Below are 16,955 nucleotides of genomic sequence, written 5' to 3' on the forward strand. Positions count from 1 at the left end.
GGCCTGCCCAGTTCTGTTTGAACACAACGTCTGGGGAAAGTGAGGGGCGGAGTACAATAAAAGGAATGAGGACAAACCTCTGCCTTCTGTACTTTTCCCCACTTTTCCCTCTCTGAAACTAGGTGTCCCCATCTGTGAAATGTGGGGGGCCGAGTTGAGAGATCTCTGAGGTCCTCTGAATCTCTTGGTAGACAGTGGTGAGCCAATATTTACGTCTTCAGTCCTCCAGTCCAGTACTGGAGGTCGGCTCACCTCTGTCCATGGGCCACTGTACCTGAACATTGGAGCTCTTCCTGGTCCTCCATATGCCCCTCCCACAGCTTTGAGAGGTCTGGCACTCAGACAAGCTGATACCCTCAGAAGTGGCCTCGTGACAGCAAGGATAAGAATGGGGCTGGCTGTCCCAGGAGGGAGGTCTGAGAGAATCCCAAAGAGAGGAGGAAGGTCTTGAATGGAGGCAGTGTGGAGGGATTCTCCAGGGGCTCTGCTGTGACAACACCTGCACGCTAGACTTATGGCCAGGCAGCATCTCTGGGAACCGCCCCCCCCCCCCCCCGCCCATCACCGTGCTCTATCTAGACCCATGCTGTCCAATAGCAATGATGGAAACATTATCTGTGCAGCCCAAAATAGTATTCGCTAACCACATGTGGCCACGGGATACTTAAAACGTGCCTAGTACAACCAAGGAACTTAATTTTTAATTGTATTCACTATTTTTTAAGTTTACTTATTTATTTTGAGAGAGTGTGCGCGTGAGCATGCAAGCAGGGGGAGGCGCAGAGAGAGAGGGAGAGAGAACATCCCAAGCAGGCTCTGCACTGTCAGCGCAAGCCAGACGTGGGCTTGATCTCACGAACCATAAGGTCATGACCTGAGACGAAATCAGGATTTGGACACTTAACCGACTGAGCGACCCAGGAGCCTCTCATTTTATTCACTTTTAATTACTTTAAATCACCACACGTGGCTAGCGGCAGTAAGAAATGATATTGGATGGCACAGGCTAGCCCCTTCCCTGTCCTTCAGGCCCTTGGCTTTCTACCCTCTTCCCCAGCCAAGAACCATCCCTCAGATTTTACAAGACAGGAATTCCTTCTTCTTCCCTCCGTTCCTTCTCCAGTCCTACCTGCTTTTGCAACTCCTGCCCTCTTCCCTCCTGAATGAGCAGAGGATTCCTCCTTTGTATCCAACCCTTCTATCTAGCCCAGAGGCCTCCCGGTAGAGGCTGCCTCTCTTTTCTGCCAATACCTGCATTTGCTCCTCCTTTCTGCCTCCTCCGGGCCCTTGTTCTTCTGCAGCTCTGCGTGCTCTCCCTTCACTGCCACTGTTCCAGAAAGACCCACATTTCTACACTTCCTTCTGCATCCCACCCTGTGCAGCTGGTCTCCAGCGGCCACCCCCACTTCTCCTAAATGCCCTTGGCAAAGTTACCAACAGCGTCCTTGCTGCCAAATCCAAGCAGACACTTCAGCCCGTATCCTGCTTGGCCTGTCAGCCTCTGAGACTGTTGACCAAGCCCTCCTTTGTTAAAAGATTTCCTTCCAACAGCTCCTAGGACCCACCCTCTCCTGAATTTCCAGCCAGACCAGTACACAAAGAAAAGACAGTTTTCAATTGCAGCTTTGCCAAGGGTCACTGTATGTCCTTAGGCAAGTTGCTTAACTCTCCAAGCTCCTCTACAAGGCAGGGATAATAATAGCCTCTACTCAGGTTGGGGTAAGATAAGATATGTAAGGTGCCTAGCACAGAGCCTGGCACACCAGTAGTGCTCTGCCTCTCCATCTAGCCTCTCTTTCAATAGTGGGGTCAACTAGTTGTCCCTGGATATCTAGTCTACAGTGATGCTACCCTTGGTTCTTAGTTGGGTATGTGGCTGCCTAGAATGGAAACTGCATTTCCCAGACTCCTCTTGCACCTGGGTCTGGCCATGTGACTGTTTTAGCTAATGGGATCAAAGTGGAAGTATCATGTGACACCTTTTGGGACCTTTCCTTAAAAGAGAGCTGGTGCAGATCCTTCGCCCTCTTCTTCATCCTTGTCTTCATCCACTGCAAGGGATGCATATGTGACAACTGGAGCTCTAGCCATTATCCTGAACCATGAGGACGAGAGTCATACCAAGGGGTTGCTGGAGTGGAAAGGGCGTGGAAAGAGCCACATCTGGAAGGTCTTTGTGGAACAGAGCTGACATACTAGCCTTGGACAATCTTCTCTGAGGCTTATATGGGGATTTCTGTTACCTAAGTCAAAACTGATCCTACTTGGTAACAGAAATCTTTCGCTCTTAAAAGCAACTGCTCCGTCCTTGGCGTCTGCTTTATTTGCTCTGAGTTATCTCACCCTTTCCCATGGCTCTACTTACCATCAGGGGTCTTTTCTGACAACTTCCAAAAGTGTCTTTCTGGTCCAGCCCTCTTTCCTAAACTCTACTCTCACATATCCAACCCAAGTGCCATATCTAATTATTCATTAGACAAACATCTTTTGAGCACCTACATGCTCACGATGTGTCAGACAGTATGCTGGGTGAATCAGACACAGACCCTGTCCAGAGGGGGAATAGGCAGGTAAACGAATGCTGAGTACAGGGCAGTCCCTAGGAGGGGCTGCTAAGCCATGCTGGGCAGTGAGGAGGTCATAGGGAAGAGCTCCTGGCAGAAGGGACATTGAACCAAGCCCTGAAAGGAGTTAGACAGGCAGGTGGTTAGGACTGAGGTCATGGAGGTCTTGTTGAGACCTATTCTCAGAATACCGGTGAGCCACAGAAGATTCCTAAGCAGGAGCTGAATGGAGAAAGGCTAGTCGGAGGAGTGAGACTGGAGGCCAAAGAAGAGGCTGCTGCAGCAATCCAGGTGCAGCAAGATGGTGGCCTGAGCTAACATAGAGGCAGAGAGCCGGTGAGAAGTGGATGGTTTCCGGCCATGTTTACGAGGCAGCGTCAACAGGACTGGTTGCCGGGAGGGGTAGGCTAGGGTGACTCCCAGCTTTCTGGCTCCCAACTGAGACAGGGACACAAGAGGCCAGGTTTGGGGGAGTGACATGGGGCTCTGTCTTGGGCAGGTGGTGGGGGGAGGTGCCAGAGGATTCACAAGGGAACTTTGCATGATTGAACCAAGAATTGGTGAGCAATCCCGAGGAGAGGTATGGGGGTGGGCGGAATCCCCAGGAATTGCCCCTGTGAAGGTCAGGACGTCCTGTTGAGTTCTTTCCATCCCGTCTGCTCCAGCTAGGCCATTCCTGCCGCCTGTTCATAGAGCCCTTCCCCAAACATGAATCCAACTATGACCCCAACACTCTGTGATAAACCACTTCGCGTTTCCCCTGCCCCCCACCCAGCAGAAGGCTCAAGTCCTGAGTCTCCCATTCTTGGCCTTTTTCCCTGGCGCCCAACCTCTGCCGCATCCCTCAGTCGCGGATCTCACTTTGCCCCTCACCTAGTAAGCACCGCGCATCTCCACCCCCAACTCCCCACCCGCGAAGCGCCCATGCCCCAGCCAGGTCGAGACGGGAGGAGACAAAAGGTTTGGGGAGGTAAGCACTCGGACCTCGCAGGCCCGGCTAAGAGGCCCAGACCGCGGCTTGGAGGGATTTGGGGGGAGCCCAGGCGGCCTTAATTGGGGCGACGGGGGCGTGAGGAGGTCCAGCCCCGCCGCAGGGGGAGGGGCCCCTCTTGAGCCCTTACCCGCCGTGGCCCCTCCCCTCCAGGAGCCGGGCAGGAGTCCCCGGCACTGATTGGGCGGCGCCGCGGGCGGCGGAGCCGGACCAATGAGCGAGGGCCGGGCGCGGCGGCGAGCGAGGGAGGGAGCGCTGTCTGGAGGAGCGGCGCCGGCAGTCTGAGCTCCGCGATCCCAGCCCTGGCGAGGCGGGTGGGGCGGGGCGCGAGCCGCGGGAGCGAGCCTGGTCGCCCGCCGGGCCGCGGAGACTGTCGCCGGGCGCCGAGGTAGGGGTCGGTGGGGAGGGGACCAGGGGCAGGGAGCGGGAGGGGACGAACACCTGAACGTCAGCTCGGCGGAGCCTGCAGGGAAGAGGGACGGTCTATGAGGCCGCGTCTAACGAGGGCAGCTGGGACCGCATCGGTGCGGGGATCCTTCCCCCTTTTGGGGGGCCGGATCTACTGGGTGCTTTCCGGAGCCTGCTTCTGTCGGCGCCGGCAGCCGGGACCGCATCTATGCGGGCGCCCCGCCGTCTGCGTCCCTTCCCCAGCTCTAGTCTGCGGGACTGCGTTCATAACCCGGCGCACTACCCACCCCCGCCCCAGCTGTGGGTGGGAGGCCGTATCTATGCGGAGTGGGCCCAGATCTGTGCACCCACGTGTGGATCTGCGCTGAGTGCTCCTCCTACACGGCCCTCCGCCGAGTCTTCCTGCAAGAGCTGGGGAGAGGCAGAGAGGGGGTGGATGAATGGGACAGATGTGGCGGGTGGCTTTAGCTGCGCAGTCCTCCCCTGGATGGAGCGGGGTGGAGGGGGGCGACGAAAGCGGGCGCTGCGGCCTCAGGGGCCTGATAGGCACAGAACTGGTGGCTGGAAGGGTGCACACGTGCGCAGGGACCTGTGTGTGGTGTTTGGAGGTGGGTGTGTGTGTCACGTGGACACGAGTGTGCCTGTGTGTGTGAGGGGAGTGCATGACTGGATGGAGTGGTGTGTGAGGGCCGATCACATGGATGTGGACGTCGGCGTGCGCCTATCTGGGGAGGCGTCTGTGTGTGCCTTGAGGGTACAGAGGTGTGTAGAAAAGGTTGTGTCCCAGGTCACAGGACTATGTCTTGGTGGGTGCATATGCGGCTGTATATCTGCCAAATGGGCTGGGGAGTTGGGAGGAGTACGCAGCTTGTGTCCTTGAGGATGCACTGGCCCCCACACAGCCCTCACTCTTTATTCGGCAGATACAGATTGAACACCCACTGTGTGTCAGACTGTGTCCTAGGCCCACAGACTCTGGGGACCTCTGCCTCCTCCTTCGCCTCTCTCTCTCAGTACCCACAGTAGGCAGGGGGATCATTTTAAATCTCATCCAACTGAGTCATTCCCCTGCTCAAAAGCATCTTCCGGTTTTTGAGGCCTCCCGGTCTCTGTCCACGAACCCCTCCAAGGCCAAGCCCTGAGTCTCAGCCAGAAAATGGCTTTCTGTCATGCATAGTGAGAACTTCCATCCACTCCCCCTCTGAAACCCTTACTCAGTGGTCATGAAAGAGCTTACATGCCACCTCCTCCAGGAAGCCATCCCTGGGACCAGGCACGGCAAATGGCTGGGCCCTCTCCTCTGGGTGTAACTCTGCTCGCCTGGGTACCTCTCACATGCAGAATCCCAGTCCAGCAACATGAGCCTTCTTGCTGTTCCTCAGACAGTGCGAGCACCATCCCACCTCACAGCCTTTGCAGTGGCCGGTTTCTCTGCCAGAAATGCCCTTCCCAGATGTGCACACTGCTTGCTCCCTCACTTTCTTCAGATTCTACTCAAATCCTGCAGAAAGGCCTTTCTGACCACACTGTAAATAGTACCCCCCCCAGCCCCTCACTCTTGATCCCCCTTACATGACTGTATTTTTCTCCATTGCACATACCACTTGACATATCATCTGTTAATTATTGCCTTTCTTGTTTGTTGCTTCTTGCCCTAACTAGAAATTAAACTGCATGAAAGCATGGACTTTATGGTTCACTGCTTTATCTCCCAACACCTAGCACAGTCCCTGGACACATATATAGCAGGTACTTATTGAATATTTGTTGCATGAATGAGTGACTCTGGATTTGGATCCCAGAAGTCCGTGTCTCTGGCTGTTCCCTAGCCTATGAGCCCCCAGTATGAGGCTAGGTCTCCTCCTCTTCTGTCCTCCAGATTCCAAGTTCCTGGAAGGCCAGGTGTGGGAGAACTGTGACCATATTTGCATGTTAGAAATCTTCCCTCTAGCGACTGATGTGGAGGAGGGCTTGGGGTGGGTTCAGGGTATGAGCCTGGAGGTGGGGAGACTGTGTGGCAGAAGCAGTGGGAAAGAAAAGCAGAGATCTAAATCCTGATTTTGTAGGGGGTCCGACTTAGTAACCTCACCCAGCAGTGGGGAGACGAAGGAGGGCTCCCGGAGGAGGAGATATCTGAGCTATCCTCCAGCAGCAAAATAGAGGGAGGTGTGTTCCTGGCAGAAGGCACAACTTGTACAAAGCCCTGGCAGCGGAACAGAGTCTGCAGTTTGGGAAGCCGCGAGTGGTGTGGTGCAGCCAGAGGAGAGAGTAAGTGTGGGGCTAAGGGAGCAAGGATGAGCAAAAGGGAGAAGATGGGTGATACGGAGGGCTCCCGGGTTTCTGGAGAATTGGGAGGATGATGGTATCCACCTCTGCGACAGGCACAGAGGAAGAGCAGACTTGGGGGAAGTGCCAAGTGGAATGGGGACTCTGTGGGTCTGAAACGCCCAGGAACATTGCAGAAAGGAGGCAGCTGGCTGGAAAGAGTGGGGCTGGAGGTGCAGACCTGGTGTGGAAGATGAGGAGGGGCAGAGATAGAAGGTGAGGCCTGGAGACCATCAGCCAAGATGTGCTGAGGAAGCGCTGAGGGTTGCCGTGCGAAATTGGGTGCAGGGCCCACCGCGGTGCTTGGGGCCTCTCCGGGGATGTTGGGAGGGGACATCCTCACGGTAGGCATCCTCAAGCATGACTTGGCACTAGATGCCTGGGCCTCCCTCAAGGAGGACTGAGTCATCCCGGGCGGAGGCAGGAACTGCAGAGGGCACCCGTTGCCAGGGCCATCCAGACACTTGTCAGGAGCATAAACACGGCTCCTGTGAGGCAGCCTGGCGATGTCAGGGCCACCTTCTGAGTCTGGCCTGGGTGGCCTGACCACCTCCTTGCAGCTTTCCTTTCTGGACAGTGTTTGGATGGCCAGGGCCGTGTCTTCTCTGCCTGCATGGTAGCTGCTCAACCTAGCCCTGAGATTCTCAGCAGCCTTCCAGAACTCACAGTGAGGTCTGAGTGGTGCCTGAAGTCATCCCAAGAGGGGCTGCTCGAACATTTGGACAAAAGCGGGATCTGCCTGCTCTCTGGTACTCTGGGTCTCGTTTGAGAGACCCAGGTGGACGGGGAACATCCTGAGGAGGAAGCCAGGCCAAGTAGGCATCTGGGGCCAGGGTCTGCATGTTGGAAGTAGCCAGATGCCTGGGGGTGGGGGGATTCCCTGAGGGGTTTATGTGCCAGGCCCTCCTGGAGCCAGGGGGCAGATATGGGGTTGTACGTTGTACATCAAGGCTCTCTCTCAGTGGCTTCTATATGTAGATGCATCTTAGTTCCATATCACTCAGGCACAAATTGCTTCTCTAGCCACAATCTCATCTACTTCTATAGCCCTGGGAGTTGGCAGGATGGCAGCCTTTTGTCTGATTCACATATGAGGAAACTGAGGCTCCAAGAGTCTCAATGACTTTTCCAAGGCAACATGACCCAAGTCTGGGAGGACAGGATTACAGTAGCTTTTCCCAGTGAGAGAGGGCCTGAGTCTAGTCATTCTTGGCTACCAGACTAAGCTGGTTCCTGGGGGACTCTCCATGCCCATAGAGTCCTTGCTGAGCCTTGGACCTTGGTCCTAGCCTGTCTGTCCTTTTGTTTTGTTTTGTTTTAAGTTTATTTATTTTGAGAGAGAGACAGAGAGCGAGCGAGCATGTGTGTGCTTGTGCTCACACAGAAGTGGGGGAGGGGCAGAGAGCGAGAGGGGGAGAGAGAGAATCCCAAGCAGGCTCTGCACTGTCAGCACAGAGACCGACATGGGGCTCAAACTCACGAACTGGGAGATCATGACCTGAGCCCAAGTAAGACACTTAACAACTGAGACACCCAGGTGCCCGTGTCTGTCCTTCTATTTGCCCACATAGCCCCCATTTGCCTCCACAGTCAGTTGCAATCAAGTCACTACTGAGGCCTCAGCTTGGGGAGGGCCTTGAGAGACCTTCTCGGTGGCCCCTCAGAGAGGGGTGGCGCCTGCCCAGGACACACAGCCCAGCCTGGTGGACAGGTGACCGTGTGGGAAGTTCAGACTTGACCTTCTAAGATCAGGTTCCCATGGTCCCCGTGCAGCCACCGCCCCCCCACCCCAATTCTGGAGCACGCGTACACGAGGACCTAAAGGCACCCGGTGCACATTAACACATTTATCCACCTGTGTAGAGTTCTATCTCCATGCAGATGTGCTTCTATGTGTGGACTCCCTCCCCACCCACCCCAGACATACACATAACCCCGGCCCACATCCCTGCCCGTACAAGTTCTCTCACATGTGGCCGCACATTCTCTCACGTGTGGACACATGCCCTCAGATGCATAGCCTCAGGTGCCAGGCGCTGTTGCCCGGACATGAGGCTGGAACCTGGGGCCTCCCCAGTGCCTCCTGCGCAGACATGCTTAGTCACCTGAATTTGATCCAGGGAGGAGGGAGGGTGGAGGGCCTGACGTCAGCCCTCATAGCCGCCTTGTGCCGCCTGCACATCCATCTGGGCCACAGCGTGTCCTAGGCAATCACAACAACAGCAGCACAACAACTCACTTTTACGGAGCTTCCGCAGTGACAGGCTCGGTTCTGAGACCGGTACGGACAGGATTCACACGTTTATGCCTCACAACTACCCAGGGAAGTGAGACTGCTATTAGCCCCATTCTGTAGATGAGGAAAACTGGGGCACAGAGGTGAAGTCACCTGCCCGTGGACCCAGACCAGGAAGAGATGGGGCCAGCAGCCTGGCATCAGAGCCTGGACCCTTAACCAGGTAATAGGGCCCCAGGGTGGAGCAGAGAGACTTCTGCCCTGGCTTTCTGTGTGAGCCCTTCCCTGGCCCTTGCTGGACCTCACTTTCCCCTGGAGAAAAGAAAAGGAAGGGCATTAGAGGAAGCTGGCTTCCTGCTGGGATAACAGCCTCAGGGAAATCATATGCAAATTTTATGGGCCAGGGCCACCTGTGGCCACTGCTCTTCAGGGGGCTGCAGACCTAGGGCCGGAGCTCCTGACGTTGATTCATTCCCTACGAGAGACTGGGGCCCCGGGCTTGTTGGGGTCCCATTTCTGACGCTGCTTTCCCGTGTCGACTGGGGACAGCGCTCTAATGATCCCTATGGCTACCCCTCGTTCATTCAACACACATTTATTGAGCTTCTACCATGTGCCAGGCACTGCTGCAGATCCCGATGATCTCATGGAGACGAGGCAGACAAGAGCCCTCATCTATGGACCTTATATTCTAGTAGGAGGAAAGAGGCCTACAGGGTGAGGGTGACGGGCAACAGAGTGGGCCATCTACACGGAGTGGGCTAGGCCAGCCAAGCTTGGAGGGCTCCTTTCATCCTTGGCTTCCTCCTTCCCACAAGTGGCCTGGTTCCTGAAGCCTCCCTGATACTTCCTTCAATTGCATACACTGTCCCTCTCATCTTTTCCAGGGAGGACTCCTTAACGCTTCATCCCTACTCACCTTCCTCACCTCCTCCAGGGAAGTCTCCCTGATGTTCCAGTCCTACTCATTCTCTCGCTTCTTCCAGGGAGGCATCCTTGATTCTCTGGGCTCACCAACTGCTTCCTCATTCCTCTAGGTCCAGCCTCCATGTCTTTTCCTATTGCCAGTCTGGATTCCCTTCCCCCTTCCTTTCTGCATGTCAGCATCAGCGATACCACCTCTGGGTTTCCACTCATTCAGCGCACCGTACCAAGCACAGGGCTTCTGGATGACACCCTTGCCCACAGTCCATCTCTAGGGAATCTGGGAAGATTGGCCCTAGGGAATCTGGGAAGATCCTGTGTTCAAGGTACAGATGGAGAGGCTGAGGCTCAGACTCAGGAAGGAGCCCACCCAGGACCCCACAGTAGGCTGACAGGCAGGATTAGAACCCAGCCCAGGCTCCTCTGTGGCCAGTGGGCTCCAGTGAGCCCTACCTGCTTGACATCTCTCAAAGCAAGATGATGGGGGCACAAGGGGTGACTTACGTTCTTAAAGTCACTGTGTGGGTAGAGAGGAGGTTACCACCAAACAGGAAGGGCAGAGGGTCAGGAGTCCACTCACTTCCTTTTCCTGAGAAGATGCTGAGTCTGGCCCAGGAAGGGGGAAGGGCACTGGGCTGGAGTGGGGCCACTGCTCAGCCTAGAGCAGATCAGAGATGGAGGCCCAGTCTGAGGGTCAGGGTTTAGCCTGGGGTCAGGGTTCAGCCCAGGGTTGTGGTAGAAGGTGAGGGCTGGGTTAGAGATCAGTTTGGGGTTCAAGCTGGGGTCAGCCTTTGGCCCCGAGCCTGGTTTGGGGCTCAGAATGTAGTGGGGTCAGGGTGGGTGTAAGGTCAGGCCACGGAGAACATCTCAGTCTGAGTAGCTGTGACAAATATTTGGGGCACACAAATAAACTGGAAGGAAAAACCAGGAAAAATAAGGAGTGACCTTTTAAATATTTATTTTTGAGAGAGAGAGAAAAAGAGTGTGTGCACTTGAGCAAGGAAGGGGCAGAGAGAGAGAATCCCAAGTAGGCTCCTCACTGTTAGCACAGAGCCCCAAGTGGGGCTCAAACTCACAAACTGTGAGATTATGACCTGAGCCAAAGTTGGACACTTAATCAACTGAGCCACCCAGGCACCCCGGGAGTGACCTTTTAGTTTAGTGAATTCTCTCTTGACAGCCACCAAAGCAGCAGGCCCTCCCCCTAAAGGACCCTCTCCTAGGCTTCAGGCTCTGCTGAGGCAGGGAAGGGAGTAATGGGGGATGGGAAACTCGCTCTGTGGTCCTGGAGAGGCCTTCCTGGAGGGTAAGTGACTGGTTTGGAGTATCAGGGAGGCCTTTGCATTACCAGTGCCCAGCTCAGCTTCCAGGCAGCAGCACTGGAATGCTCTGCAGTCCAGGGTGGGGCTGGTGACTCACTGGACTGTCTGCTGGAAGGGGCCTGAGCTGACCCTGGACTCTGTTTCTCCCATTGCTGCTGGGCCTCCAGTATTCTGCCCATGTCAGTCTGTCCTGACTCCAGAATCTCGGATTCTCCCTGCTTCCCTGTGAAGCCAGCAAGGCAGATGTGACTATGCCCATTTCACCAATGGGGATACTGAGGTCTAGAGGGCTGCTGTGCAGCAGAGCCAGATGAGTTCCTGGAACTCCTTCAGCTAGCAGGGGCAGACCTGACTTCGGATGCTGGCAACTCAGGCAGGGGGAACAAGGAGGGCAAAGTCGTGACGGTGGGACCAAAGGGCCTGGAAATCTGACCTCCTTAGTCCATGCTCAGGATTGAAGCCTTCTCTGTCCTCTTTTTTCAGGTTCCCAGTAAGGCTGCACAGAGGACCCCCTTAACTGTGGCAATGGAAGGGGGCCCAGCAGTCTGCTGCCAGGACCCTCGGGCAGAGTTGGTGGAGCGAGTGGCAGCCATTGATGTGGCCCACTTGGAGGAGGCAGGTGGTGGTCCAGAGCCTGCCAGGAATGGCGTGGACCCTCCGCCAAGGACCAGAGCTGCCTCTGTGATCCCTGGTGGTGCTTCAAGACCCCCACTAGCCCGGCCCAGCCTTTCAGCCAGGAAGTTCTCCCTGCAAGAGCGGCCAGCAGGAAGCTGCCTGGAGGCCCAGGCTGGGCCTTATGCCACAGGGCCTGCCAGCCACATCTCCCCACGGGTCTGGCGGAGGCCCACCATTGAGTCCCACCATGTGGCTATCTCAGACACAGAGGTTGGTGGGGCAGAGCTAGGGGGTGCTCACAAGCTTTTAATAGTCCTAAATGAAGATGTTTTTCTTTCCGTGCCCCTGCTGCACAGCTGTTTAGCCTTTGCTTTGCATACCCCCAGAGTTGAGGAGCCTGCTACCTCACAATATGGCTCTTCCCACCAGGGAGCTCCTTCTGAGCCAATCACTGTTAAGTCCCACCATTCCTATCCCTAGGCCAGGCCTCAGAAATAGGCCCTCCCCTTGTCCCCCAAGAAGTTCTCTTAGAAATTTGAAGATCGATAGTATGTCCACCCTCCCCACCACAAGTCAAACCTAGCTTTAGCCCCCACTTCTAATCCTGCTTCTTAGAGTCTCCTCTGACTCAGAAGCTGCCAGCATGCTTCCAGTCTCTGTTCTTACTTCTGCCCCTCTATCCCACTGGCTCTGTTTTCCACTTAGATCTGACAGTGAACCCTAGTACCGAGCAATCTACCGATTGCAGAGGCTGAGCTTCTTATGCCTGAGCCAGGGCTGTGGTCTCCTGTCCCCAAGGCTCTCTTCATCTTTCTTGTCCATGCAGCCAAGACCTTGCATTCAGCTACTTCTAGAAATACTTGCTTATGCATTTCTCACAGATTTAGGTCTCCCAGACCCCAGCATCCAGGCAGGAATCAGTGTATTTTTCCTTCACCACTTCCTAGGGAGTAAAGTACAGCCATGGCTCACCATTCATGTTTGCAGACATGAGTGTGCAAGCCCTCTTGTCCTTTTTCGTGGCATAGAGACCACCAAGTTTCCCCATCCAAACATGAAAGCTTGATGAGTTGGGGGGGGGGGGTCTGGGATTGAGGGGCCCAGAGCCAGGATTGGGCCCTGAACAGGCTGCTGAGGTGGGATCAATACTGCCTCTGGATTAAGCTTCACCTGATGCTTCCCTTTCCCCTCCCCCCCCCCCCCTCCCCAGGACTGTGTGCAGCTGAACCAATACAAGCTACAGAGTGAGATTGGCAAGGTAGGACTGGGACAGGCAGTGGGGACTGTTCTCTTGAGGCTTTGGGTAGGCAGCCTATCAGGATCCTCTGCTTGGCAGTTCTTTCTCCCTGGGAATGTAAGGCAGAGCCGGGAAGGCCCCAGCTTAGAAATGAAGACAGTTTTGTCCTCTAGGAAATACCTGAGGTGGGATGGGAAATGATTCTCCATTCCTGATTCCTTAGTTTTTGATGGAAGACAAAGAGGGTCTGAGGCAGCATAGAGCTGCATTGAGCCAAGCAGAGGCAATTACCAGGAACAGCAGTCCTCTTTCTGTCTGCCTGAAATGTATGCCTGCTGGTGGCCAGCTGGTGGGGGTGGAGATAGGATGAGGGGGGAGGGAGCCGGAGCTGTTCAGGCTCCCCATTCCCTGAGCTAGTCCTGGAGGAGGTTGCCCTGTCCAGGCAGGGCTGACCGGTGCCTATTTCCAGGGTGCCTACGGCGTGGTGAGACTGGCCTACAATGAAAGTGAAGACAGGCACTATGTGAGTCTGGGGATGGGAGGGAGGTGTTGCCCCAGCCAGGCCCCAGAAGCCTGGGAGGTGGGCAGTGGCTGTGCTGGGAAGACAGAGGACAAGGCTGCCTCTAGAGGGAGTGGGCTCCTGTCCCTAAGGGAATGCAAAAGGAGTAAGCTTCTTGAGAATATGCAAGCAGAGGCTGGACCTTCTGAGAGGAGAGCTCCAGAAAGGCTTGTTGGGGAAATAGGGTAAGGCTTAGACTCAGATATGGTCACCTCCTAACCCAGCTTAACCACACCTAGGCCATACTTTCAGTTCTGGTGGCAGTCACCCACTGGTGATTGGACCTCCATCCACATGTAACCAGCCTGTTCTAGCTCCTGGTGGCTGCACACAAATGACATTTCTACCCCTCCCTCCTCAGGCAATGAAAGTTCTTTCCAAAAAGAAGTTACTGAAGCAGTATGGCTTTCCACGTATGTATCTATTGGGTCCTATGCTTGGGAGCTCCTTGCTTGGGGGCAGAAGAGGAGGACACCTCAGTCCCTCACTATTTTTTGTTAGGACTGGGGGTAGAGGTGGGGAAAGCATGAGCAAAGGCCTGGTAGTGGGGATGTGTTTGGTGGGTTGGGGACAAGACCATTGCAAGATTCTTGCTTGAGGCTGGTTGTGGGGCCAAGGTGAGGCCCAGCCTCCTGCAATAGGGGCTCGACTCCCCTTCCTGGTCACAGGTCGCCCTCCCCCAAGGGGGTCCCAAGCTACCCAAGGAGGACCAGCCAAGCAGCTGCTGCCGCTGGAGCGAGTGTACCAGGAGATTGCCATCCTGAAGAAGCTGGACCATGTGAATGTGGTCAAGCTGATTGAGGTAGGAGGCAGTGGTGAGTGGGTGGGAGCTCAAGTCCTGTGAAGCAACCTGTGGTGCTTGGGGACACTCAGCACAGACCTAGGGTTCCCACCAGATACTCCTCCCAAAGTATCTGTGGCTAAGGCCTCCAAAGACAGAGCTAGACTTGGGGTGGCAGCTATAGGGAGGCTTTAGGGTTCAGTTCAGGCTGGTCTGCAATATTCTCAAGGTCTCAGTGAGGATAAGGGGCTGCCCAGAAGCAAGAAGTGAGCCCCCAGTCATGGCAGGAGGAGAGAACAGCTGGATGTCACTTGGTGGGCCAGGGTTGGGGGTCAGTGATTTTCGAGGCCTCATCTGTCTGGGGCCTACACCGTTCCTGCTCCATTGTCCAGGGAGGCTGCACAGCATACTGGGGGTCCTCAAGCCCTACCACCATGTCTGTTCCCTCTGACTAGGTTTTGGATGACCCAGCTGAGGACAATCTCTATTTAGGTGAGTGACCCAGCTCTTCCCAAAGCAGCTTACCTAGGGTCAGTCCAAGGGCTCCCCAGGGACACATGTGACCTTCAAATGGGCTGTATGAGCATGTTCTCAAGCCCTGGATTCCCTTGCCCAGCCCTGCCAATCCAAACTTAGAATACCCACATAGATTCAATAAATATTCCCAAGCTCCCACTCCACTGATCAGAGAGACAGTGGATCAAGAACGTGCACGAAGCAGGCTATGTGATATGGGTTCCCAGACCCTGTATGATAGCTCTGTGCCTCAGTTTCCTCACCTGTAAAATGGGGGATAATATATCTAACTCATAGGGTTGATATGAGGAGTAAATGAGTCATTATATACAAGATTGTTATTAATGTTGTTATTATTTAAGTTCACGGTGCCTGATTCATGAGTTTAGAGGCCCTCCAGAAACGGGACAGAAAAAACACTGGGCTTAGAAATTAAGGTCAAGGCTTTAGTCTTCACTCCCTGTCCTACTTGCCTATCTGCTGTGACCCTCAGGGAAATTCCTGCCCCTTCTGCAAGCCTCAGTTACCCACCTCCTTCCCAAGAAAGGAATCCATGGTGAATCAGGATGAGGCAGATCCATAGTAGACCAAAGTAGACCATACTTTCACCCATTTATTTCCTCTGATACCCTTGTCCCATCCATCCCTCAAGTATGCCTGGATGCCTGACCCTCTCCTACCTTCCAGAACAGGGAGGGACCTTGGCATCACCTGCTTTACAAGCCTGGCTGCATCTTAACTTACTTTTCTTTTCTTTTCTTTCAGTGTTTGACCTCCTGAGAAAGGGGTGAGTTCCCCATCCCAATCAGGCAGGTCAAGTCTAATCCAGGCCTTCTTTTCCCTCCCTGTGCCCTTAGTCCCAGGGTCAGCTACTCTAGGAGAAAGCGGAGACCCAGGCCCTGCCCTTGGGGAGCTCTGATCTGGGGGGAAATGAGAGACAAATAGGGCAATTCTTTGAAGTCTGTTGGGGGTCAGTGAGGCTGGAATATTCAGAGAGTTCTCTGGAAGAGGGGGTGGGTTTTGAGCCAGGCCTTGAAGAACTGGAAAGATTTTGAGGGAGGAGTGGGAGAAGAAAGGAGTGTTTCTCAAGCAAATATGTAGAGATGGGGCTCTCACCTGGATTCAAATCACAAAGAGTTCTTTCAGCTTTACAAGTTTATGAGTTGGGTGGGTGGGACTCCATTTGCTCCCATTTACAAGAGGGGAAGCTGAGGTTCAGAGGGGGTAAGTGGCTTGCCCAAGGTCACACAGTGAGTCTAATTCATGTCTGCTCTATTTGGCCTTCTCACAGTATTAGCAAAGCAGCAGACTTGGGGTAGTGGGCATAGGCCTGGGTGGACCTTAGGCCCTAACTGTCAGGACCTTAAATACAGGGTATGGCTTGTGATTGCCTCTCTGCGGGAGTAGGGGGCTGGGAGTAGTATCCCTTTAAGACTCAGAGCTTTTCAAACGTTTTTGACCTTCATCGAAGTAAGAAATATAAGTTTTACATTGTCATCCATCTCTGTAATTGAAACCTAAGTTTTACAAAACATTACATGTCTTTATCACATATGATGTACTCTGATAAATCCTACTTCATTAGAAATTTTTTAAAGAAGCATTAGCCAACCAGTAAATTAATTTCATGACCCTCTATTAGGTCTGGACCTACAGTTTGAAAAACACTGCGGTAAATGGCATCTTTGCAACAGTTTGGTAATAGAGAAGTACTTAGTAGAAGGAATACCAAGCCAATCAGAAATTAAGATAAAGCTAATTTGAAATTATAATGATTGTAAGGGGATATCTGTGTCTATGTGTTTTCAATGTTTCATTATACGGGAGAAAAAGCTAATGTCTTGAGTTCTGGGGAGGTGTTTGAGCATAGAGGGCTCCCGGGAAGTCCTGAGGGGCCTAAATGGCTCAGCCCCTGTCTCCCTACCAGCTGTCTGCTTTTACTCATTATGATTCAGCTGAACACTCCTCCTCCCCTCCCTTTCTGTAGGCCGGTCATGGAGGTGCCCAGCGACAAGCCCTTCCCCGAAGAGCAAGCTCGCCTCTACTTGCGGGACATCATCTTGGGCCTTGAGTACTGTGAGCGAGGGTCTGCTTGCCCCTTGGAACGGGGGGCGGGAGGAGGGGGGGCGGGGGGGGGGGCGGGCACCGGAAGGGTAGAGCCCGGGCTGAGCTAGCTCTTAGCAGTCCTATCAGTCAGCGCTGATCTACCAATCATCTTCGTTTGGGGGCGTGGTGTGGACTGTGGGAGGGGCCAGAACCTCCCGGATTGGAAAAGGGAAGGGAGTGGTGGCCGATTTCGCTGGGTTTGCACCAGGTTGTTCAAGTGGAGCTGCGCCTTGGTTGTTCTCTGTATCTCTTCTGCTGAGTTATTAGTCAAGCTCAACCTTTCCGCAGGGCCTCAAGAGATGTAGGAAGGAAGAGATTTATGTCCAGCTGCTTGAAGAATAGTCTGTCATGTCATGCGTCCTGTGGATGAG

The 16,955-nt window shown here is 54.3% G+C and overlaps 1 protein-coding gene across 2 annotated transcripts in view; it reads left to right on the plus strand.

Moving 5' to 3' along the window:
- The first annotated feature begins 3,812 nt into the window (after positions 1 to 3,812).
- CAMKK1 (calcium/calmodulin dependent protein kinase kinase 1) overlaps positions 3,813 to 16,955 on the plus strand; it is a 28,454-nt gene continuing 15,311 nt past the window's right edge. For both annotated transcript variants that reach the window (XM_047833838.1, XM_047833837.1), the window contains exons 1-9: positions 3,813 to 3,943; positions 11,254 to 11,655; positions 12,596 to 12,643; positions 13,092 to 13,145; positions 13,543 to 13,594; positions 13,850 to 13,983; positions 14,418 to 14,454; positions 15,244 to 15,265; positions 16,466 to 16,554. In XM_047833838.1, the coding sequence (XP_047689794.1) occupies positions 11,296 to 11,655; positions 12,596 to 12,643; positions 13,092 to 13,145; positions 13,543 to 13,594; positions 13,850 to 13,983; positions 14,418 to 14,454; positions 15,244 to 15,265; positions 16,466 to 16,554 (796 nt within the window). In that variant the 5' untranslated portion in view covers positions 3,813 to 3,943; positions 11,254 to 11,295. The remainder of the gene's footprint in view (positions 3,944 to 11,253; positions 11,656 to 12,595; positions 12,644 to 13,091; positions 13,146 to 13,542; positions 13,595 to 13,849; positions 13,984 to 14,417; positions 14,455 to 15,243; positions 15,266 to 16,465; positions 16,555 to 16,955) is intronic.

The sequence above is a fragment of the Prionailurus viverrinus genome, chromosome E1 (genome assembly GCF_022837055.1).
Source record: "Prionailurus viverrinus isolate Anna chromosome E1, UM_Priviv_1.0, whole genome shotgun sequence".
NCBI lineage: Eukaryota > Metazoa > Chordata > Mammalia > Carnivora > Felidae > Prionailurus > Prionailurus viverrinus.